The 25,540-nt window shown below is 36.9% G+C and overlaps 1 protein-coding gene, 1 long non-coding RNA gene and 1 pseudogene across 6 annotated transcripts in view; 1 reads left to right on the forward strand and 2 right to left on the reverse strand.

Moving 5' to 3' along the window:
- Positions 1–248: 248 nt before the first annotated feature.
- LOC114259041 (uncharacterized) lies at positions 249–8,714 on the forward strand. 4 transcript variants are annotated; one of them, XR_014339445.1, is made up of 10 exons: positions 249–602; positions 1,834–2,557; positions 3,216–3,541; positions 4,314–4,429; positions 5,010–5,084; positions 5,209–5,285; positions 5,535–5,642; positions 7,297–7,351; positions 7,939–8,014; positions 8,507–8,714. It is a non-coding gene; the product is annotated as an uncharacterized LOC114259041 (long non-coding RNA). The 4 variants fall into 4 exon arrangements; XR_014339446.1 differs by lacking the exon at positions 4,314–4,429; XR_014339448.1 differs by lacking the exon at positions 249–602 and having other exon boundaries at positions 2,431–2,557; positions 5,182–5,285.
- Positions 5,713–7,271, reverse strand: LOC145798979 (peptide chain release factor PrfB3, chloroplastic-like; annotated as a pseudogene).
- Positions 8,715–9,373: 659 nt separating the features above from the next.
- LOC114307672 (uncharacterized) overlaps positions 9,374–25,540 on the reverse strand; it is a 38,704-nt gene continuing 22,537 nt past the window's right edge. Inside the window, exons 2-3 of one of the 2 annotated variants that reach the window (XM_082886307.1) lie at positions 10,197–11,872; positions 9,374–10,082 (exon numbers count right to left, since the gene is read on the reverse strand). In XM_082886307.1, coding sequence (XP_082742433.1) covers positions 9,810–10,082; positions 10,197–11,872 — 1,949 coding nt within the window. In that variant the 3' untranslated portion in view covers positions 9,374–9,809. Of the gene's footprint in view, positions 11,873–25,540 lie in introns of both variants that reach the window. The other variant, XM_082886306.1, reaches the window with a different exon arrangement.

Here is a 25,540-nt window from a genome sequence, read left to right on the forward strand (position 1 = left end):
TGGCGACCAAATATTTGGTTGCCAAAAACTTATTTTCAACAACCAAAAAAAATTAGTCGCCAAATTAACACTTTTAGCGATTAATATTTTAGTCGCCATTGATTGAGATTTGGCAACTAAAAAAAATTGTTGGTGAAGGGTACCTTTTCTGCGACTGATTTGGTATTTTGGTCGCTAAAAATTTGTGAGGGAAATTTGAAACGTGGGGCGGGAATTAAATTTTTTTTATCTTTAGGTTCTGGTAGCTCACACATTTTCATTTTGTCCTCTCTCATCTGTTTCTCTCAAACAAACAAACAAATATATCAAAATATGCCCACAATGTATCCCTGTTTCTCTCACTCTCTCCATCTGTTTCTGTTTCTCTCTATTATTCACACACGCACAAACCCTAGACCACCATTCAAAACCACCACCACCAAAAATGTCTCACGCCATGGTGGCGTCGCCCTATTTCCCCACCGTGAGGTCGGCGGAGAACTGACCAAGGCAGAGGTCGGCGAACTAAGGTCGCGGCGAACTGACCGAACCAGGTAGCAATGCGTGGAGCCACCTACACTCTACCATTGCTAATCCTCTCGATTTCAGACCTCTTGCATCAGGTAAACACTTTCTCTCTTTCTCTCTCTCTCTCTCTCTCGCTCTCGTTCCCCCAATTTCAAACCCTAACTATAATTTTCAACTTTTCAGATCTTTGCCTCTCAAGAGTTTCTTCACCTTGAATTTGCTAAACCTGTAGTTTTTGCCTCCTGTAATTAATTTGATTGACATGGATTGAAGAAAACCCCTTAGTCGGGTATTGAATTTGGGTATTGAAAAGTGAATTTGGGTAGTTTTTGCCTCCTGTAATTGTTTGAATTTGGGTATTGAAAAGTGAAAACCTCGTTCTAGGTGCAGTGGGATCGGGGTTTTTGGATTCTTGGTTCTCATTTGATGAAAAATCTGTGCTGCCAATACTATAATATATGTTGTGTTTTCTACATTTTTTCCCTGACCAACGAAATATGGGTTTCTGATTTTTATTTTTATTTTTATTTTTTAATGGTTGATCTTGTGATTTGAACTTCTTAAGTTGGGTTTATTTTATTGGTTGGTCGATTTTTAGAAATCCATAATCATCATTTCTCGCCTTCAACAATGAATTGGAACTGAGTAGGATTTGCATCTAGGTTTCTTCTTCTCATTGTATGTCAATGTCATGTCATCCTACATCACAAAAGGAAGGATTTATAAGATGTTTCAATTTTATGTTGGTTTTTTGTGTGGATGCATATGTAGTTAATAAAATATGTATATCATAGTAATAACAAAATCCATATTTGAATAACTGTTGGAATTTTTTTTTTTTAAAATTTTTTATAGCAAAAGTGCAACTAGAATACTCTTACCTCACCGTGATTATTGGTAAATGTCAGATGGTAAAGGAACTATCCTTTGAATCATAATTTTTTCATTGGATGCAACTGAAGAACCAAAAAAAGATTGGCATTCTTGTTCTATTCAACGTTTTCTTTCCTTTTGTCAGTTTATTACAAGACATAACCAGAGCCCCTAACAACATTAATATTCATCTAGCATCCTTCTATTACAACTTTGGGCATAAGTTCATTTTGGTATCAGGAACATATTAATTCAGTCTCTTCATATGCTATAGAGTAACCTCCTTGGCTTAAGAGATTCATGTCCTTGATGAATCAGAGAATTCAATGTTGTGAATTTTCGTGAAATATACTTCCTTGGCTTGGCATGATTTTCCTTTTAATTTTGTTACTGGGTGGTGGGTTTGAGAAGGGATGGTTTTCTCACATTATCTGCACTTCATTGACATTTCAGGATCTTGATGGTGCATGTCAAGTGATTGAAGGTCTTCAAATTTTCTCTCCTTAGTCACTTTTTAATGCTTGTTGTCTCTTGGTGATTACATGAAAAGTTGGTAGGAAAAATTTGTTTATGTTGCATATAAATAGAGCGTGGGAAAAGCTTTATACTTAATAATAAGATTACTAATTTTATTTTTTTCTAAATGAAGATCAAATGTATCTACCTTGGAAAAGATTTGATTCATTTTGAATTCTTTAATTTAGAATTAAAAAGATTATCTTTATTTGTTAAGAGTAGACAATCCATTTCCTATCTTTATTTCTATTGTATTATATCTCATCATATCATATTTAATTTAATTATGCAATATTTAACGTTAAATGTAATAATTATGATAGTCTTTGTTGTATTGTTTATTATATCCCCATTATGGTGTTCTTTCTTAACTTGGTTAGTTATTAGATTGGTTTTTAGAGTTTTTACAACTATTGGACTATAATTCTGAATGTAATTCTTTTCATATTTTTCTACCAATTAAACAAGAAAAAAAATATTCCATGAACATTCATGATTTGTTCTTTAGATTTCATAAGCATTTTAATGTGATAATGGGGATGCATTTAAGATTCACAGTCACATATAGGTTCCATGAATCACATAGCAGAGATTGATATATACGAGCTTTTTGCTTTCAAACATTGCAAGGGAAGGAAGGTTAAGCTTGCTCTTTGTGAAGGTAATTTCTAATCTTTGAATGCGCAAGCTTGCATTGTTAGGGAAAAAAATCTTATAACGTAAAGGTGCTGCGGTTTTTTTTTTGACACATCTATCCCCAATCTTAATTAATTAATAACTTGATTAATGATAACACCATATATGAGAAATTCAATATTATTATAGATTGTGATCATATCTATACGGTTTGAAATTAAAAAAATTCAAAATAACCTAATTAATGGCAACGCCATATACTCCCCCGTTCCAAAATAATGGTCCTTTTTGGAGAATCCAACTTTTTTTGGTAGTAAAATTATTGCATTTTAAAAAAATTGATTTTCCAAAATTACCTTTTGATAGTACATATTTTAGGAAATATCAATGTCATAATTGTACTTTTTATGTTATTAATGAATTTAGAGGAAGGGCAAAATAAAAAATTTATATTATAATGATTATGAGTTGTATATGATATTTTGTCTTATTAATTTATTTAACCTATTTTATCATTTTGTATTTTTTAGTCCCAAAATGATAGCCAAACTATTCTAAATCCAACCATAAGATATCTTATTTTATGATAATCCAAGTTGGCCTTGTTGGCCAAGCCAGGTTGACATTGTTAAATTGCTAATGGTCTAAGGCTCTATATAATTGCATCTAATAGAAAGCTATAGTCATAGCCCAGTGCAGTGCAGAAGAAAAAGAGAGTTGTGCCAAGTTAATATTATTGAAGATGAGTAGAGGTGGTGGGGTATTTTGGTTCATCTTCCTCTCCTAGTTGCACCGCACTGAGCTCATGGTGGATGGTGGCAGTGGTGGTGAATGCCGCGGTGACATTGCCACCGGAGGAGATTCCCTTGAATAGGCATTATTACAAGAAGCACAATACGTGTGCCAATGTGAACCGTTTGTGAGGCAACAAGTGAACTTGTGTTGGAGCAAGGATAGGAGCCTCACTGCCAAGTTTCTCAAGTTGCTCTATGCAGACTGTATGGTCAATGTATGTACTTACTAGCTTCCTTTGCATTTCTATGGTTTTCTTCTAATATCTATCATGCACTTTTCTTTTCCTTTTTATTTTTTATATCTGTCTTGAAAACTCGGTAACAAAATCACGAATTGGATGAATTCATAGTGTGGAAAATATATCAGTAATGGTTTCAGAAAAAATTGAAGAAAGAGAATAAAAATATGAATAATTACTTATAATTTTTTTTTTCTTCTAGAAACTACATGGGTTGAAACATAATCAATTTATTGTTCATTTGGATAACGGAACTGTTATAGGCGATGAACGCCGCTGTATTTTCAGATAGGACAGTGGTCAGTGTGACTTGGACATGCGTTAAATGCATCAGCTATTTATGTGCCTCTCTTTAATGTATTCCACTTTTTAATACTTATATATGCACAAGGATCCTTTGTCTCCAAATATCTCTGTCTTCCTATCTCAAATCACTCACAATTATTAAATATGTCTTGAAATTATCAAATTTTGGAATTCATCCAATGATTGTGATTGATTTGAGACAGCAGATAGGAATATTTAGAGATAAGAGATCCTTACTCAGTAGGTAATAATGACTCCATGATCTAATAGAATTCATTTTTTTACAGGGCAATACGATGTATAATCTCATTTCGTATACTATTTTCTTATTTCTAAAAACAAGATAATCTGATTTATATTAATAAATACACATAAAACTATTCATTTATATAGGTGAACAAAAGTACAAATTTGATAATTTTTCTTGTCGCCTTCCTGACAGTTCAACCTATGGGCAAGTTGAAAGATGAACAATCAATGGCTAAGTGATCGGTGATCCCGTGAGGGTATATCACGCAAGATGGAATTGACAATTCAAAGACAAAACAGGGTGTGAATGTATGTTGATTTTCAATGCAATACAGTGAACCCAATATATCAACTATTTATAAGTATCTTGGCCACCATTGCCAAGAGTCACTACTTGTTTGGCAATGGTCACAATGCTTCAAATATGATGTGAAGCATTGTGTCTTTTAGAGTTCAAATTCAAACGCCCTATTTTTGTTCCTAGATCATTCAATTCCCTTGCGGGAAAGTTTCCAGATCACCTATAACAAGATTTGATTCAGTATGGAGAGGCACACCACATTATGATGTGGTCACACTTAATCTAACATCTCCCACTTGATCACATCATAATGAGGTGACAAACCTAAGTTTAGCATGTTTACTCTGGTACCAAAATTTTGCCTCATGCTAACTTTCATTAATACTATTAGTTAGGTTGGGTGTTGGAACTGGCTAGTTCCTAGAGCTGTCCACTTCTGTCTTGTCTGCTCTGCTATATTGTTCTATTAGGCTCTTTTTGTAGCTGTTATTCTTAGGTGAAAACCCATTCAGTGCTAAATCACAAAACATGTGGACATATATGATGTTGCATCATTTATGTGCTAATGGGTGTTGCTCTATGTGACAGGTTCTTGCAAAGCAAGAGATCGATCTGCTCACAGCCCAGGCATGGTTCTCAGAGAATAAAGAGCTTGAGGAGAAGGTTCGCTATTTGATGCTATACCAATTCTTTTTGTAATCACATACTGATTTGAACACATACTGATTTCAAGTTAGTTAAATATTGAAAATAACCATAGGTAAACAATAGTTGTATTCTGCAACAGATGCTTCATTTGATTACATTGAAACCGCACCCTCCAAATTTGACGATGGACCCTTTTTACTCGGCCAGTTCAGTATTGTAAGTGGAAACCTTATATTTGGTTTGTCCCCTTTTTTTTTTTCCCTCTCTCAACTACTTGTCTTTTCTTGGAGTTTTATCAAATACTGGTCTCAAGTCTTGTTATCATCAAGTTTTTAGAGGTAGATCTGCAAAATAAGATATGTTGGGCTTTTACTTATGAAATGTATGATGAGGTACAACTTCATGGTTTGTTCTTTGAGATACTGTGATGCCTCTAATCGACAAGGGATATATATGACCTTTCAGGTGGATATAGCTTATGCTCCTTTTATTGAAAGATTTCAACCTTTCTTGTTGGATGTGAAGAATTATGATATCACAGCAGGCAGGCCAAAACTGGCAGCATGGATTGAGGTACAACTTAAATTTTTCCTTCTCCTTTGGCCTTATCTGTATCTAGAATTCCATTCAATTCATAATAGATCTATCTCAAGTAAGTATGTGGCTCTAGCTGATTAGAGAATAATGATGAATGACTAATCTAGTAACATTTATACGATAAAGTTCATGTAATGGTTGAACATGTAATGGTTGAACTGTATAACAATTCATCTGTAATTTGATTCCACATTTTGGGAGAGACTACAGATCAACCCAAAGTTAGATAAAATGTTTGTCGTGTAAATGGGGATTACGATGTAATCTAAGAAGTAGAGACACTTCTAAGAAAGTGGTTTGACACAACACGACACTCATTGGGCACTTCTAAGAAAGTGGTCTGACACAACACGGGACTACCCATCCTTCTAACAGATGCAACAAATCTAGGGTGGCCCAAGGCAAATGAGTTGGTGTTTGAGTACCCTAGTGTCATGAGCGAGGTTTGCCATACGAGTTGACATCTGATTTTAAGGCCAAAAGAGACGGGAATTCTTACCTCATCAGAAACAGATGTATTTTGGGAACTGCTTATCATGGAGTGAACACCTCTTTCCCCTGACAGATAGCCATAGGCATACTCGGATTCAAACTCGATAGTTGCAGACTTGACACCACCATTCTTTGAAAGATATTTTTCAACTATCCTTCCTCCAAGGCCTTGCTTTTCAGCCCATTTTATGTACATTTGCAGTATCTGTTCTGCCAATATCTGGATTGGGAAATTTGCAAAATCATTCAGTGAGATCAAGAGAAAATTCTAGTAGCGAAAATCAGATACAAATCTATCAATGAGCCAACTCAACAAAGCCTCATCCCATCTTCACAAAGCTGTCAAAGTAATTTATTGTTTAACACTTTCCACAAGGATTATGACTGGGATAATATTGTTGTAGTAACCAGATTAGTCTCGTATATTACAAAGTAGACAAGGTCAACGGTTTATGTAGCTTTTCTCAAGTGACAGATTCTCGGAACGATAACAATAACGATGGTGGTAGTAGAGTTGGTGGTAGTAATGATTAAAGTCATCATTGATAAATGAATTTTTTTTAATGCAAGTCTTATTTGCAAGCAGAGTAAGCACACTGAGGAGTAGAACATAAATATCAAACCTCAGGATAGAAGCCTGAAATTCCAGCTTTAATTATAACGCATGCTCCCTCGATGTCATATGCCCCCTAAGGAGTTTGGACATCTCATACTTGTCCAAGAACTTGCTTACATCTAAAGAGGCACTGTATGCTTGCTTAAAAAGCCTAAAATTTATAGCATCCATCTCTGCCAACTGAGTGATCAGCTTAGCTTCTTCAGCCTGCACAAAGTAGAATAGATAATAAGCCCAAAATGTAAACAAATAACAAACTTTATCCGATAAACCTTGAAGGTCAACAAACTTATTCTAAATAACTTGAACATACTCTATTGGTATTTAAAATTATCGTCTTCTTGCTTTGTGGTTTTTTGTGCCTTTATTTTTTTGTTGGTTGTACATTTGAATACCAATTTGAACCGTTCTTTTTCAGTTTCATTCTGTTGATTTGTTACTAGCTTTGCTTATTCACTGACTCTATAGATAACAATCTTTAATGTATTCACAGGCATAGTATTTGGTGTCTCATTTTTGCAGAAATGTCGTTTGGGGAAGCAATCTTGCAAGTAGTTACCTGACAGCTCTAAAGATGGTATCAACCTTGTTCTCACTATAATGCTTAGTAGTTTGTACATTGCGTTATTGATAAACCATATGAAATTTAGCCCATCTACTACATTTGTATGTTGAATTTAAGGTGATCTTCAAATCAAGCTAATAAAAATAAGTTAGAACTACTTGAAAATTTAAATGTACACAAATGTGACAGCACAGAAATCCACCCAAAATTGGAAATGTCTAGGCATAAAATATGAAAATCTTTAGCATGGGGTACCTAAACTTGTACTTGGAACATGAAGTTTCATGGAGGGGCTATGGAATTATTTGGTTTTCTTTTTCTGCATACAATCTTTTGACCTGTCATCTCCTCCAGTGCATAACCTGAGAACTTTTTGTCCTTTGGTATTAGGCATCCTTATTTCCATTAAGTTCATATATTGAAGGTCTGGTTTTGGGGTGTGTGTGGTTTATGTGGGATATGAGGGAGCATATTGTTGAAGAGAGGGAGCAGATGAATATCTGATGCATCAGTGAGTGAAACGATGGAAGTTTCATGACATTAGTATTAGTAATTGAAATTCGTATTGATTCATTGCTATTGTGTAACTGGAATTACAGCGTCTTGCATTGCTGAGAGTCAAGACACTGGTTCATGTACAGCATCATCGTCAAAACTAGCTCAAGATTTAAATGAGTATGTTACACACTTTTTCCTTCTTTTATAATTTTTATTTTTAGCAAGTCTGAGACACATAAGCACTAAAGCCGAGCAGTACAGATTTAAACTAGCTCACTGTAATACCTATATATAAACCTAAATTGACCTTCTGGTAACTACTTTTGAGCTAAACAAAGCAGCACAGATATACTGTTGTCAATACGTGGTGATGACAAGTACCTGGAATGCTTCAATTTACAGTAGCTCTGTCCCTTGCCTTCGTAATTTTTATTTATTTATTTATTTTTTAATCTGGGCAAGATGTGTTTGAATTTCATGGCACATTGTTTTTCACATAATTTGATTAATCCATGAAAGCCTTGCCCCCCAAATCCCTTATTAGATCATGAAGAAAGCTGAAGTATTTTTATTTCTTTTCAAATTTGAGTATTGTGGCATTGTTTGATTGAGCAAACCAAATAGGATGTGCTATGAATTGAACATTTGGGTTCATGCCTTGTCTTTCAGGAGGTAATGATGCTTCTCACTCAGCTGAAGCTACAGCCCGCAGAGGATCAAGTAGTTTTGCTCGCCCTGACGTTGTATTGTGTTGTTTTGTTAATGAATGTGTTTGAATGTTAATGCTTCAATTTAGAGTTGTATTGTGTCGAATGTTAATGAATTATGTGTTGTGTCGAATGTTAATGATTCAGTTAATTTGAATGATGTTTTAAAATTATAGATTTATTATGGATTGAATGAATTATTAGGAATTACAGGTGTATTGTTTTCCTGCTTTGGCGACCAATTTATTAGTCGCGACAAATAAATAATTTTTTTTCGCAAAAAATGACAATTGCCGACCAAGAGTTTTGGTCGCAAAAAATACATCTATTGCCGACCAAAACAGCTCTTGGTCGTGGAAACTCACTTTTGCCAACCAAAAGTTTTGGTCGCGAAAAGTAACAAATGGCGACCAAAACCTTTTTTGGTCGTGGAATGTCACAATTGGCGACCAAATTTTTTGGTCGCGGAATGTCACGATTGGCGACCAAAATTTTTTGGTCGCGGAATGTGATAATTGGCGACCAAACTTTTTGGTCGTTGAATGTGATCAAATTTTTTGGTCGGGAAAATTTCACTTTTCGCGACCAAAGTGTTTTAGCGACTAAATGAATTAGTCGCGGTAATGATATATTTCGCGACCAAAAATTTGGTCGGCAAATCCGACTTTTCCCGACCAACCAAAATTTTGGTCGCGAATTACTTTTGCCGACCCTCAATTGGCGACCAAAGTAGCGACCAAAAAAATTGGTCGCGGATAACTTTTACCGACCAAAAATGGGCTTTTAGCGACCAATTTTTTGGTCGGTAAAAGTGTTAATTCTTGTAGTGAGGGTGTGTAATGGTGGTTGTGAGGTAAAAAAACAAGAAGTAATTTTGTTATTTGGTATTATTGTTAAATTTGACAAATAAAAAATATAAGGTAAAAAAGTAATTTACTTATTAAAGTTAACATCGTCCATTTTATTTTATTTTTTTATGAAAAATGATATACAAGTCCATTTTTTGGACTAATTTTCTAGAAAGTGAGTCTAACTTTTGGGCCTGAATAGCAATGCTCTTATTATTATTATTATTATTGAAAGGGAGGTCAACATAATTATGTTTAAACTGTGAAATTTATTTTTCTTACTATTCAATGGAGATCAGTGTGGTTTACCCTTTAAAGAATCAACCTGTTATCAACAAAATCATAAACATTTCTATGGAAATTATATTTAAAAGTTTTTGTGTTATAATATGAAAAGTGCATGTCTGTATGTATAAATTAGAAACATATATAGAAAAAAAATGCGAAAATATAAATTAAAAAATGGAAGTCACCTGGTGCAATATACCCAAATGTTGCTATGGTCTTTGTATGTGTGACACTCTCCCCCAGATCTAAAAACTTTGCAATGCCAAAATCGCTCACATGCGCAACCATATCATCATCTAGTAGGATGTTGCTGGGTTTCAAATCACAGTGAACCAAAGGCATTGAATAATCATGGTGAAGATACTCCAACGCACAAGCAACATCTATCATTATGTCTAATCTCTGCAACATATCTAAGAAATAGTTGTAAGAATACAACCACTTTTCAAGACTCCCATTAGGCATATACTCAAGTATTACAGCTTTGAAATCAAGGTTTGAGCAGTTGCTAATGACCTTAGTAAGATTGCGATGACGAATGCGTCGCATTGTCTCGCATTCTATGTCAAAACTCTTGAATGCACCTTCTACTTGCAAGTTGAATACCTTTATGGCCACAATTGTGGTATCTTCAAGGATAGCTTTGTAGACTGAACCAAAACCTCCCGTACCAAGTAAGTTGCTCTCACTAAACCCGTTAGTTGCTCGGAAAAGCTGTTGGTATGTGATTCTTGGAGGTGTTATTGTTGGTAAGAGATCAACATTGGTTGGAGTTTTATTTCCTCTTCGACATTTTATGAACAAGAGCACGAAGGTTGTAGCAAGTATTAAGAACGCAATAGGTAAACAAATATATAAAGCTAGAGTCAATCTTTTGGTCAAATGATGAAGGGAACTAGTATGGCATGTTGGGACTTGAAACTTTGGTGCACCGCATAATGCTTCATTCGACATGAAAGATTGGATTGTAAAGTTTGCAAAAGGTCCCCCATTTGGAATTTGTCCGCTTAACCTATTGAAAGAAACGTTGAAATATGAAAGATGAGACAATGTCTCTAAGGACTTGGGGATTACATCAGAGAGGTCGTTATAGGATAGATCCAAGAATTCCAAGCTCACCATGCTGCCAAATGAGTCAAGTATAGGTCCTTGTAATTTATTGTGCGCCAATGAAAGCTTAACCAAGTTTTGCAAACTTGTAATTGTACTTGGGATTGTTCCTGTAAATTGATTCATGGAAAAATCTATGAGTGTTGCAACCTTCAAACTCCCAAATTGTGGTGGTAGATAGCCATTTAAAGAATTTGACGATAAGTTGATTTCCAAGAGATCTTTAAGACTCCACAAGCTTGTGGGGATGATAGAAGTTAGTTTGTTAGAATCAAGGTAGATATACCTTAGAGATGTAATATTCCCCAAACATTCTGGAATTAATCCAGAAAGTTCATTTTGGTTCAATCGCAAATCACCCAAATTTCTCAAATGGCATAATAGATCATTTGGAATGGAGCCCTGTAGTTTATTATTGTGAAGATACAACCTTTGAAGCTTCCCTAACTGTTTGACTGTTGATGGAATAAATCCAATGAAACCATTTTGTGCCAAATTCAAGAATGCCAAATTGCTTAAATTACCAATTTCACTAGGAATGTTGCCTCTGATTCCACAAGAATCTGCACAAATGGTCTCGAGTGAAGCAGAGAGATTTCCGATGGTTGTTGGAAGAATGCCATCTAGAGGATTTAAACTTATATGCAATCTTTGTAGATGTCTGCAATTTACCAAGGAAGTGAGGAAGCTCAATTCTGGAGAGGAAGAAGATAACCCACTTGTCAAATTGTTTTCATCCAATTTCAAAGTTTCGAGTAGTTGTAAATTGCCAAGCGATTTTGGAATCGGACCCATAAATGCATTGACACCTAGGCCTAAATTAATGAGTTGAGAAGCATTTGAGATTGACTCTGGAATAATTCCAGTGAGTTTATTTCCTCCAAGCAAGATGGCATAAAGATTGGGTAGCCAAAGCCCTATATTTGATGGAAGATTGCCTGACAAGTTATTTAGCACAAGCGACATTATTTGAAGTGATGAGATATTAAAGATTGATGTAGGAATAGAACCCATTATGTTGTTAACAGAAAGTTGTAGCATCGCCATATCTAGAAGCTCACCAATCTCCTTTGGTATTAGACCTGTCAAACGTAAAGAGATAGAAACTTAAAAAAATAATGGAAACCATTTAAAATAAATCTTTGATTAGAAAAAAAAAATTCTTTCATTTCACACCAGTAATTAACACCAAAACAAAATATTTTAACTTGTACAATTACTATCATTTTGTTTTCTCTCTCTTGGTGGAGTTACCTCAATCACTAAAAAGATTGCATCCATATAACTCGCCATTTACTTTGTAGGAGTACCCATTAGTATTTTCCATGTACTATATATCCAATTTAGAAGAGCATGTAGATAAGAAACCTTTTGATTTCTAATTCACAATTCAATATGCCTATTATGAGAGGAACATGTAATCCATTGGTCAATTTTGTAACATATAACTATGAGAGGAAATATCATTTTGCCCCACAAATTATTACACAAAAATTAATTTGACATTAAGACTTCGTATTATTTTAATTTGATCCCTAAACTTTTTAAAATTTGATCAATTTACCCCACGCTATCTGTTTTCGTCGACAATTAAACGAGGCTTGCTGACGTGACACCAAATTTCATTTAGAACTTTATTTTATCCCCCAAACTATACCTTAAAAATCAACTAGCTCCCCAAATATAAAAACATTAAATTAAAATATTTAATAGATAATTTTGATCTCAATAATGAAAAAATTAAATTTTAAATAATGAACTTTGAAAAAAAAAATAATAAAAAAATAAAAATCCACATTTAGAATTATTTCTTTAAGTCTCTATGTGTGTAAAGCGCGCGCAATTGTAACTAGTTTATTCTCCAAATTAATTTTAATGGAATTGATCGACTAATAGTAATTTCGAAATTGAGTGGGTAAAAAAAAATTAAAATTCAATTACTGTCTAAAGAATACTCAACAAGACTAATACTCAATTTTTTTATTTAAAATTTAATTTTTTTCATTTTTGAGATGAAATATTTAAATTTTTTTTTTTAAATATTTTGGGAGCTAATTAATTTTTAAAGTATAGTCTGTTGGTAAATGAAGGTCCAAATGAAATTTGATGCCATATTAGCAAATTTTGTTTGATTGTAGACGAAAGCAGACGGTGGGGGGTAAATTGATCAAATTTAAAAAAGTTTAGGGGTTAAATTAAAATAATGCGAAATCTGATTGCCAAATTAATTTTCATGCAATAGTTTGGGGGCAAAATGATATTTCCTGTAAATATAACAAGAATTTATAAATGCTGCAAGATGAAAAATAAGGATAAATTACACTAATTTTTCTAGATGTTTATAGAAAATATAGCAAATATATAATTTTGGCATAATTATAGCAACTTTCTTTTTAGTAAAATAAAAGACATTAGAACTAATGTAGATGGTATGAAAACACAAAAATAACAAGGTAGAATATATATTTCAGTGTAAAAGAGATACCGACATCATTTTTCTGTTCATATTACTAACTAATTACAAAGGGGACTTAGTGTTATGTAAATTAAAATCTAAAGAGGGGCCTAGTTAATTATATCAAACTTACGGAATTTGTTTTATTTTATTCATATTTAAAAGGGTCTATATCTAAAAAAAGTTACACTCGAGTAATCAATATATCCCAAAAGAAAAAGAAAAAAAAAAGAATAGTAAAAGAAGCTCTATTCAAAGCGTACTTTGTTTAGTTTCAATTTTAAAATTCGTTTACTAATTTATAAAAAATAAAAAAAGAAAGAAAAAAATATATTTTAGCTTCTTCTTTAGAGCCATCAAAGGCAATGTGAACAAAAGCAGGATTAGCAGTGTCATGTTGAATAATGGGGATAGGATTACTAAGAGTGAGGGCATCTATGTAACTTTTGTAGATTCCTTCACTGACCTTTTGGGAAACCTTTTTCTGATAACTATAATGGCTATGATAGAATCTCAAATCTTGTCACTAAAAGGGTATCTGTTGACCAATTTGATATGCTCTCTAGGGACGTCTCTGATAAGGAGATTATGGAAGCTTTTAAGTCTTTGAAGGCTAACAAAGCTACTGGCCCGGATGGTTATTCTGCTGGCTTTTTCAAAAAATCTTGGGAGGTGGTTGGGAAAGAGGTTGTGGAACCTTCAAGAGCTCAACAGTACAACTATAGCCCTTATTCCTAAAGTTCCAAATGCTGAAAAAGTTAGTGATTTTAGACATATATCTTGCTGCAATACGTTGTATAAATGTATATCTAAAATCATTGCTGATAGGATTAAGTCTGTCTTACCTGACCTTGTCGATCCTGTGCAATCTGCCTTTGTCCAAGGTAGAAGAATTTCTGATAATATTTTTCTTGTCTCATGAACTTATAAGAGGCTACCACAAAAAGTCTCCATCTCCTAGATGCACAATGAAAGTGGACATTATGAAGGCTTATGATAATGTTAGATAGGACTTTGTTATTGATGTTCTGAAAGCTATGGGTTTCCCATCTAATATCATCTGCTGGGTTAAGGCTTGTATGACGAGCCCATCTTTTTCTGTTTGTATAAATGGGAGTTTGCATGGGTACTTTAAGGGGGCTAGGGCTTGAGACAAGGTGATCTGATGTCTCCTTATCTGTTTGTCCTGGTTATGGAGATTCTGGCTAAAATTCTGGCTGAAAAGTCTACTCACCCCGATTTTCGCTTCCATTGGAGGTGTGGTAAGACTAGGATTGTCAATCTTTGTTTTGCGGATGATTTGATGATTTTTTGTGAAGGGGATGTATTTACTGTTAAGGTTATTAAGGATGGGCTAAATGAATTCCAAAGTCTTTCTAGTTTATCCCCTAGCCCCAATAAAAGTCATATCTTCTTCTCGAGGTGTGAGAAAAAGTTGCGTGATGAGCTTATGAATGTTGTCAAATTTAATGAGGGATTCCTTCCTGTTAGATACTTGGGTGTTCCTCTTATTTCAACTAAGCTCAAATCTAAGGATTGTGACTAGCTGGTGGAGAGGATTACTAAGAGAATTAAAAGCTGGACTAATAGATATCTCTCTTATGCTGGTAGAGCTCAATTGATTAAATCGATTCTTTTCTCCATGGAAGTGTATTGGTCTTCTTTGTTTATCTTGCCTAAGAAGGTTATCACTGCTATTGAGAGCCTGTTTAGATCCTTCTTTTGGTCTGGTTGTGACCTTAGGAAACATGGTGCTAAAGTCTCTTGGGAGAAGGTCTGCTCTCCTAAATCTGAGGGAGGGTTGGGGTTTAAGTCACTTGAAGTTTGGAATAAGGCTACTATTGCTAAGCATGTCTGGTTTCTCTTCTTGGGTGGCAAGCAGTCAATGTGGTGCCAATGGGTTAAGTCCTACTTATTGAAAGGTAAAAGTTTTTGGAGGATCAGGATGCCTAGTGACCCCTCATGGGTCTGGAGGAAACTACTATCCCTTAGACCCATTATCTTCACTTTGATTAAATTCAAAATAGGGAATGACATGAATGCTTTTCTTTGGTTTGATAATTGGCATCCTCTTGGGTCTTTGTGGGTTAAATTTGGCAATAGAATTGTTTATGACACTGCACTTGGCATGGATGCTAAGGTCAGTAGCATTATCCATAACAATTCTTGGAATTGGCCTTGTGTCACATCTTGGGAGGTGAAGGAACTGATTGATCATACTCCATCAAATGTCATCCCTACCTCGGGAAATGATCAAATTATATGGGCTCCTTCCCCTGATGGCAAATTCTCTATTAATTCAACTTGGAATTTTCTGAGAAAATCCTTCCCTAAAATTGGTTGGGCTAGGTTATTATGGGGGCCTCATAACATTCCGAAGGCTAGCTCTGTGACTTGGATGGCGATCTTAGGTAGATTGAACACTGGGGACAGACTACAGATGTTTGGTAAGACCATCCCACTGACTGTGTTTTCTGTCATGATCCTATTGAGAACCATACTCGTTTGTTTTTTGAGTGCCCTTTCTCTTGTAGAGTTTAGGAGTGTATTAAAGGTAGGCTCCATGTGGATTGGCCTAATAATCCTTGGCCTGAGAGTATAGACCATGTGTTAAGATCTGCTAGTGGTAAAACTCTTAGAGCAACTATTTCTAGGCTTGCTTTTACTTGCACTGTGTACCATTTGTGGCTTGCTAGAAACAATAGAATATTTAGTAAGGAGTTGACTCCGGAAGAGGTTGTTATAAAATGCATCGTGGATATGGTTAGATTTCAAATGATGTCTATTACTAATCTGACAAAGCATTCTAGTGACAGCTGGTTCTTGAGCTCGTAGAGGCTTCCCCATACTATCATGACAACTGCAGCCCCTGGAATGAGAGTTGGGAGTTCCGTAAATGTGGGTTGAGTGATGGTAGCATATATTGAGTGTTTTCTCTCATTAGTTTGCTCATTTTGTAGATTCATGGAAAGAGATCATGCAGTGTTCAATGTGAAGATCCTATACCTGTGGGCTAAGAGTCTTATGAGGGAAATATATTACCACACCTATACTTCACCAGCCATATTTAGGAGTTCTAACATATATTTGTATATTGTTATCTCTTTTATATGCAGGTACCTGGAGTAGCAGTAGTTTAGTGTTTTTGAGTGTTATGAGGTTCTAAAAAGTGGGTTGAGTGTTGTGAGCTCATATGATGTGTGTTGTAGCTATGTGCTAGATATTACTGTTAGGTCCCTATGTTGTCAAATCCGGTGACAAAACATTGTGGTGGTTCAAATGTAATTTTTTGTGTTTTTGTTCTGTCCGCTCGAGCGGAGACTTGTGAGCTCGAGCGTAGATTAGCAGGTCTCAGTATTTTGACAGGGCAAGCACAAATACTGGTGGGTGTGATTTTACGCTCGAGCGGATTATCATACGCTCGAGCGCATCTCAGCTTATTCACACGCCGTTTTTGGTCAGTCCGCTCGAGCGGGCTGTGGTGAGCTCGAGCGGAGATCGCGGATCCAGATTCCTATTTAAAGCTGTTAAGGGTGTTTTTGTGAAGTACGTTTTCCTAGATCTGATCTAAACAAACTAGGGTTGTGTTTAAAGTTTTCTTTGGAAATTTTTCATAGTTTTTCTTGATGTTCTTGAGAGAGTTCTGAACTTATGCATTGAGAATCATACATCAAGGAGGTTGCTTCTTAAGTTACAAGAAAGTTCTCTTCGGTGGATTCCGAAGATTAAAGCGTAGAATTCAAAAGGCGTTTGATTCTACGCAGTCGTTAATTCGACAAGTGGAGTTGTGGTGTAGAATCAACTTCAAGATCAATTCCGTGACGAAGGTGTAGTGAAAAGCGTTACAGAAGATTCAGAGACAAATTGACTGGGTTGGGTAATTTTGTATTGTATCTTTGTAATCTTTTTGTTCTTCAGTAGTGGATTGATAGTGGCGTTTCGCCCGTGGTTTTTGATTACAATTGAAGGTTCTTCAATTGTGGTTTTTCCACGTAAAAAATCGTATGTGTCGATTTATTGTTTATTCTCAAAAACAAACAAACTAAAATCACTCTCGTAAGTGTTTGATGATTTTAGGTTGAGTGTTTTTTAATTAATTGGGTTTTGGAATAAGTTTATCTTGATCTAATCACAAATCACGTAGGATTTTCAATTGGTATCAGAACGGGTCACTCTTTGTTTTTTCAAAACTATAGGAGTGTGATTTTGTGTGATTAGTATCATGGATTCTATTCGTGAAGGTAACTCGACTCATAGACCCCCATTACTTGATGGTACAAACTATTCTTATTGGAAAGCTCGTATGAGAGCATTTTTAAAATCCATCGATGAGAAAGTTTGGCACTCCGTAATCTTTGGGTGGAGTGAACCTACAATCACCGTTGATGGGATTGATATTCCTAAACCCCTTGATAAATGGGACATAATCGATTACCAGAATTCGAGTTGGAACAGCAAAGCTCTCAACTCCCTCTTCTGCTCTGTCACACCTGAAGAATTCCGTCGAATTTGCACGTGTGAAATAGCAAAAGAGGCGTGGGATATTCTTGAAACGATTCACGAAGGTACTACCTCTGTCAAAAGGTCAAAACTTCAACGTCTCACGTCTGCCTTTGAAACCCTTTTTATGTGCGACGATGAGACGTTCGATGAATTTTATGCAAAACTCAGTGATATCGTGAATTCTTGTTTCACTCTCGGTGAAAAAATCCCGGAAGCAAAAGTTGTTGGAAAAATTTTGAGGTCCCTTCCCGAGAGGTTCCAACCAAAGGTGACAGCCATTGAGGAGGCTCAGAATGTTGATACCTTCAAGCTCGATCAATTGGTTGGAAATTTGCAGACTTATAAAGCCCACCAAATTTCTAAGAAAAAGCAAAAAGAGAATATAGCTTTTACGAGTGCCCATGAGACTGCAAAACCTCCGGAGACTGAATTTGATTTAGAGTCTGAGATGACGGCTATGCTTACAAAACAGTTTAAAAATTTTTTGAAAAAGAAGCCGAATTTCAGAGCCCCTATTTCAAAAGATAAGAGTAATGACAAACCCAAAACTGTTCCACCAAAATTTGCTCAAACTACTGAAAAAAAGTTTGTAAGGGGACCAGGGGTCAAGTGTTATGAATGTCAAGGGTTTGGCCATATGTCTCTTGAATGCCCTTCGAAAAAGAATCGGAAGAAAATCTACACCGTAACTTGGGATGATGAAAGCGGGTCGGAGCAAGAACCCGAAGAGCCTGAATCCGGTGAAGATGGGGATAGTGCTTTCATGGCGTTTTGGTCCACTTTCTCTCAAACTCTTCCAAAGCCTGCAGAGTTAGCTGTTGGTCAAAACCTGCATCATGCTCCTACCTTTGATGGGAGTAACTACCTGTTTTGGAAAATCAGAATGAGAGCTTTTCTGAGAGCTTTTGATCCAGAAGGCTGGCAGGCCATTGAAGAAGATACAGACAGGGCTGACAATCCGAGCAATCAGAGAGCCCTGATCACTATTCGTGGGGCAATTTCTCCTGAAGAACAGCAACGGGTTGTTCATTGCACAAAGGCTAAAGAGGCATGGGAAATTTTGAGCCAATTCCATGAAAGAGAAAATTCTCCTTCACTACCATCCAGCAACCTTCCTGTCTTAGTTGCTAGACTGGATGAGGTCAAGGAGAATGAAGAGCAAAAAGAGGATGATGAAACATCTGAGGATAATGATGAGATCAATGGCGATAAACTACAACAAGCCTACGAAAAGTTGTACGAGGAATCTTTGAATTTGTCCAAACTCAACGACAAACTCTCCCTCAAGCTCAAGACGTGTGAGAGTGAGAATGTCAGGCTGAAAGAAGAACTTGTAGCAGCAAAGCAGAATATCGTCAAGATCTCGAGTGACAGGCAAGACCTATGTGGTAAATTACTATCCTGTGAAACTGAAAGGAATGAACTTCTGAAGGTGTATTCCACATATGAAGAAAAGCTTAAAAGTCTTGAGCTGTCACAAGCTAGATTGGAAGAGATAGTCTGTCAAAAGGATGAAGAGCTTCGGGTTGCTAGAGCCACTATTGCCATGTGGAACAAAGGTTCCAAATCTTTAGAAGACATCCTCGGGTCTCAACAAATGGGTTGCGACAAAAGCGGGTTAGGCTATGGTGCAACAGCTCACAAGGGTCAGGCCTCTACTTCACATGACAAGAAGACTCAAGCAAAGGGAAATTGAAAGTAGACCAGACTGATCTCTCTCTCCGTCTACCTAAAGCTGGTAAAATCAACAAAAAGGAGGTAAAACCGGTTTTTATTTGTCATCACTGTGGTAGGTATGGCCACATTCGTCCTTACTATTTTGAACTGTTTGGTAAGGTGTCTCAAAAGGGTAGAAATTCTAATACTTTTTGGGTTAGGAGACAACCTTACATGTCTAGGCTGAACACCAAGACTAAAAAGATTTGGATTAGAAAAGAGGATTTGACTTGTTTTGTTGTTCACACTGCTCTAAAAGCACGTGATTCACACATGTGGTATCTTGATAGTGGGTGTTCTCGTCATATGTCCGGTAACAAATCCTACTTCACCTCCCTTGAAAAATATGAAGGAAGAATTGTTACGTTTGGAGATGGCGGCACTTCGAGAGTCATTGGTAAGGGCTCTATAAGTGTTACTGGTCTTCCCAAGCTAGATAATGCTCTTCTAGTTGATGGTCTTAAAGCAAATCTTTTAAGCATTAGTCAAATGTGTGATTCCCATCATGAAGTATTGTTTTCAAAAAATAAATGTGAAATTTTGGATAAAAAGGGAAATACTGTCTTACATGGGGTTCGCACATCTGATAACTGCTATGGGATTGTTACTACTAATGATCTCACTTGTCACTCTGCCATCATTAGTAACATTGACTTGTGGCATCAAAGATTAGGTCACATGAATTTCAATGATCTAACTAAGATAGCCAACAAAGAGCTTGTGAGAGGAATACCTAAACTAGGTAAGAATTTGAGCCATGTGTGTGGACCATGTTAGCTTGGCAAGCAAACCCGTGCTCCTCATAAAAAGGTGAACAGCTTTACAACCAAACGTCCTCTTGAATTGGTTCACATGGATTTAATGGGTCCTACTCGCACTGAAAGCATCGGAGGTAAAAGATACATTTTTTTAACTGTTGATGATTTTACTCGATTTTCGTGGGTAAATTTTCTAAGGGAAAAATCTGATATGTTTGATGCTTTCCAGGCCTTAGTCCCTAAAATCCAAAATGAACAGGGTGTTTCCATTGGGCGTATCATAAGAATCCGAACTGATCATGGTCGTGAATTTGAAAATAGTTCGTTTTCGGATTTTTGTGATATGCATGGAATCAAGCATGAATTTTCTGCTCCTATTACTCCACAACAAAATGGAGTTGTTGAGAGGAAGAACAGGGTTGTTCAAGAAATGGCTAGGGTCATGCTCCTTAGTAAGAAACTTTCTCCTAAGTTTTGGGTTGAAGCCTTAAATACTGCTGTGTATGTCATAAATCGCGTGTATTTAAGGCCCGGCACTTTACAAACTCCATATGAATTGTGGAAGGGTTTGAAACCTAATGTAAAATACTTCAAAACTTTTGGGAGTAAGTGTTACATCTTCAAAGATAGAGAGCCTTTGGGCAAATTTGACTCCCGAAGTGATGAAGGTATTTTTCTAGGGTATTCAACCACTAGTAGGGCTTTTAGAGTCTATAACCTGCGAACTTCATCTTTAATGGAATCTATCAATGTGGTTATAGATGACACAGGTGCACCTACTCCAGCAACAAATGAGGATGATAATGATGAGTCTCCAATCTTGGATACGGAATCACAAAATCAAGGAGAAGGTGCGGACCCATCACAAGAAATGGTTACAGAACCATATTCACAGGTAAGGTCAAGTCCAAAGAGTGCTCCAAGGGACATCACTCCTGTTGCCCCTGTCACCGCAAGTCCTGAGCTTAAACCATCAGCTAGGGTGAAACTAAATCATCCAGCTCAACAGGTGATTGGAAGTGTCTCGGATCGAATGAAAACCCGAAGACAGATTCGGGATGAGGTATCACATATGTGTTATGTTTCATTAATTGAACCTAAAAATTTTAAAGAGGCCTTGCTAGATGATAGTTGGGTCAATGCTATGCATGAAGAATTAGGTCAATTTGAACGTAACAAAGTTTGGACTCTAGTTCCCAAACCTAGAGACATGAATGTAATAGGTACCAAGTGGATCTTTAAAAATAAATCTGATGAGAATGGTACAGTTGTTAGGAACAAAGCTAGGTTGGTTGCTCAAGGCTACACACAAGTAGAGGGTGTTGACTATGATGAGACGTTTGCCCCAGTTGCACGTCTCGAATCTATTCGTATTTTGCTTGGTGTTGTATGTTTTCTTGGCTTTAAATTGTTTCAAATGGATGTGAAAAGTGCCTTTTTGAATGGGTACTTGAGAGAAGAGGCATATGTTGAGCAACCAAAAGGGTTTGAGGACCCTAAATGTCCTAATCATGTCTACAAGTTAGACAAGGCTTTGTATGGATTGAAACAAGCCCCTCGAGCTTGGTATGATAGGCTTACTACATTTCTTCTTGACAATGATTTTCAAAGGGGTAGTGTGGATAAGACTTTATTTGTGAAACATACTAAGTCTCATATTCTTATTGCTCAGATTTATGTTGATGATATTGTGTTTGGATCCACTGCTGAACATCTTGTGAAATATTTTTCGGATTGCATGACACATGAGTTTGAGATGAGCATGATGGGAGAGTTGTCTTATTTTTTGGGTCTTCAAATTAAACAGTCTCCTTCAGGTATATTTGTATCTCAGTCTAAATATGCGAAAAATCTTGTGTCTAAGTTTGGTCTTGAATCTGCCAAACATGCACGCACTCCCATGAGCACCAGTCTTCACCTCTCCAAAGATTCCTCTGGTATTGATGTTGATCCTACCCTTTATAGGAGTATGATAGGGAGTCTTTTGTACCTCACAGCCAGTCGTCCCGATATTGCCTTCAGTGTAGGTGTTTGTGCCCGTTACCAAGCTAGTCCTAAAGAGTCTCATCTACTTGCTGTCAAACGCATCATTAAATATGTTAATGGGACCTTAGGGTATGGGGTTTGGTTTTCCTCTGATACTACAGCCGAAATTACTGGTTTTTCTGATGCCGACTGGGCAGGGTGTGCTGATGATAGGAAAAGTACCTCTGGGGGGTGTTTTTACCTTGGGAATAATTTGGTTTCTTGGCATAGTAAAAAGCAGAATGCCATCTCTCTTTCCACTGCTGAGGTTGAGTACATTGCTGCAGGGAGTTGTTGTGTACAAATGGTGTGGATGAAGCAAATGCTTCATGATTATGGAATAGAACAGAATACCCTCACTCTTTTTTGTGATAACACAAGTGCCATAAACATTTCAAAAAATCCTGTCCAACACTCTCGCACCAAACATATTGACATCCGTCATCATTTTATTCGAGAGTTAGTGGATGAAGGCCTTGTTGTTTTGGAACATATCCCTACTGAGCTTCAAAAAGCTGATATTTTTACAAAACCCCTTGATCTTCTTCGATTTGAGTTTCTTAGAAAGACCTTGGGTGTAATGCTCAGTAACTAGATTGTTTCCTGTGTTCGTGAGGTGAGTGTGAGTGGCTGACTTACTATTCTTAGATATGTTAATCTCATTGTGTTTGAGTCCTGGTATCTTTTGCTCCAAAATATTCAAATGAACACTGCTCATGTTTCGTACAAGATTTGTTTTACATCTTTGTTCATAGCTCATTCTGAATGCCCATACTCATTTACTTCGTGATCTCATTCTGTACACATTCTTGAGCTAAACTGTTGCAGGGGTTTCCGCATAAGTGATCAAAGTTCTCTATGGACCACTGATAGTGTTTCGTGTACTTTTGTGGAGAAATTGACCTATACTAGTATATCATGGGTGATGTTAAGTCTCTTAACCATCTACCGCCTTAGTTCACTTCCATGGTTTCTCCCTCAGTACATGATCTCCGGGCATTAGGAAAAGGCTACCTCAGAGGCACCAACCAGGCCATCATTTTAAATTCATTCTTCTCTGGTTGGAATCCATACTCTTGAGCGTGCATGCGGTGTGCCCACAAGACAAAAAAAAAAAAAAAATGTCTGAGGGGGAGCTTCCGCATTTACTTAACAAATACCTCGTGATTCCTAGTGGTTTGACTTTTCTCTGTGATAGTCAGTTACTCGTGTCGGAGGTCCAGCCATCCGATCACTACTAGGATTAACTCTAGCTTTGTGGCTCTCAAGGATTGCACACACACACATTTGTTTACATGAGCTCTCATATGTGTTTTTGAGTTATGCATTCTCATGATGCGTGTGGCTTTGATTTAATACTATCTGTGTTGTTCATGAGCTGGTGTTTCATCTCTTTTTTAAAATTTGCAGGACTCATAATTTGATGGATTTTCTTGTCTTTGTGGTTGAGTCTACACTTGCTCTTCTTGCTTGTTACAGGACTTTCTAGGTGTGTTTTGTTTGAAAAAAAAATAAAAATAAAAAAAAAATCCGCTCGAGCGGACTGTTTTACGCTCGAGCGCGTTTTTCTCTCTTGCAGCAGTTTGTTCGTGGTTTAGCAGTTCTGAGAGATGGATTTTTGAGCTCGAGCGGCTCTTTGCACGCTCGCGCGGGAGTCTTCTTGCATTGTTTTACGCTCGAGCGGTAATTTGTACGCTCGAGCTGACCAGTTTCATACTTAACTCCCTCTCTCGACTCTTCGAGTCAATTTTTTTTCCCTTGGTTCATTCTCTTGATCTAGGGTTTGTTTTGTGGCTGCATTGTGGTCGATTTTTCCTCACCTCCACCATCCTGCCCACCGATTTGTTCTTTGGTAAGTTTTACCCTCTTTTATTTTCGTTGATTTTTGTTCCTTTTTGTTTTAGTGGGTGTTGGGTTTGTGATTTTGTGGGGTTTGTGTCTCGTTTTTGTGATTCTCTCTCTCTCACACCTTGTCCTCGTCCTATTGTCTGATTTTTTTTTGTGTGTTTTCTTTATTGTGTCTGGTGTATTCGGGTTTATCTGTGTTCCTGCCTTCATGTCTTTATGGGCTGTTGATGTCACTGTGCGTGCATATGGGTCTGGTCTTGAATATATTGCTTTGATTTTCTCATGCTTCATAGTTATATGTTTTTCTATACCATGCTCACTTTGTTCATGATTGATCTTTTGCATTGTACATTGAGGATTTCATGCCCTGTTTTTTTTTTTTAATTTGGTTATTGCACTAATGATTTGCTTTGTTTTGGTTTGGTGTGGTTTGGGTTTTTGGTTTGTTGGTTTGTTGGGTGTTATAGTGTCTTTATCGTCATGTCTGCCCCTGCTCCTAAACGCCGAAAGGCCACCGTCTCTCGCCCTACCTATAACCCTGCTAGGTTTCAGTCGGCCGCTCAGTCCAAGTCCTTTCACAAATCTTTTGTGACTCGCACAGTTCATTTAGAACGGAATGTTCAACCTGATACATTTGAGTCCATCCAAATTCGTCCTTTGTTCGACCCTCTAGGTGGTGACCTTGTTTTATTGTTTTCTGGCGTCAGAATCTCGATTGGGTTCGAGAATTCTATTGTAATATGGAGGGTATTCGTGATTATGAGCCAGCTTTCACTACATGGGTTCGGTCAAAATCCATTTCCGTCACTCCTGCTTTGATTCGCCAACTTCTTCAGATTGAGCAAGTCTTTCCCCAATACTACCCTTTCCCTGTTCCTGATCGTCCTACTTGTGACTTTGATGATGTGGCTTTGGAACTGTGTGGTGTTGCCCGTCATTGGCCTAAAGGAGGTTTGATTAAACAGTATGAACTTCTTCCGGAGTTCAGACTGCTTAATCTGATTGTCTGTGCCAACATCATTGTCACTACACACTCATCCGAGGTCAAACAAGACCAAGGATTCATTTTGTCCTGTATTGCCGGTCACCGGTCTATTGATCTCGGCTCTCTTATTATCAGAAAGATGATCAGTGCTCATGGGCATAAAAAACTTGGCCTTCCCTACGGTTGCTTGATCAACCGAATTTTGTCTGACCTTGGGACCCCTATCCTAGAAGATGATGAGTTTGCCTCTCCTTCTCGCCCTTTTACCAAGAAAACTGTGTCTCAAAGTCGGGCCCATATTAAGGGGGAGTCATCCCGGGTTGGTCCTTCTGCAGGAGTTGCTGCTGGTCTTGCTGAAGAGGCTGAGTTTGATGCCGCCGCAGCCGGTGATGATGCTGAGGCTCCTGTTCCACCTAGCTCTTTTCCTGATCAGCTTCGGCACTTTGAGGAGGCTATGATC

Source organism: Camellia sinensis, chromosome 9, assembly GCF_055761805.1.
Source record: "Camellia sinensis isolate YWXY chromosome 9, ASM5576180v1, whole genome shotgun sequence".
NCBI lineage: Eukaryota > Viridiplantae > Streptophyta > Magnoliopsida > Ericales > Theaceae > Camellia > Camellia sinensis.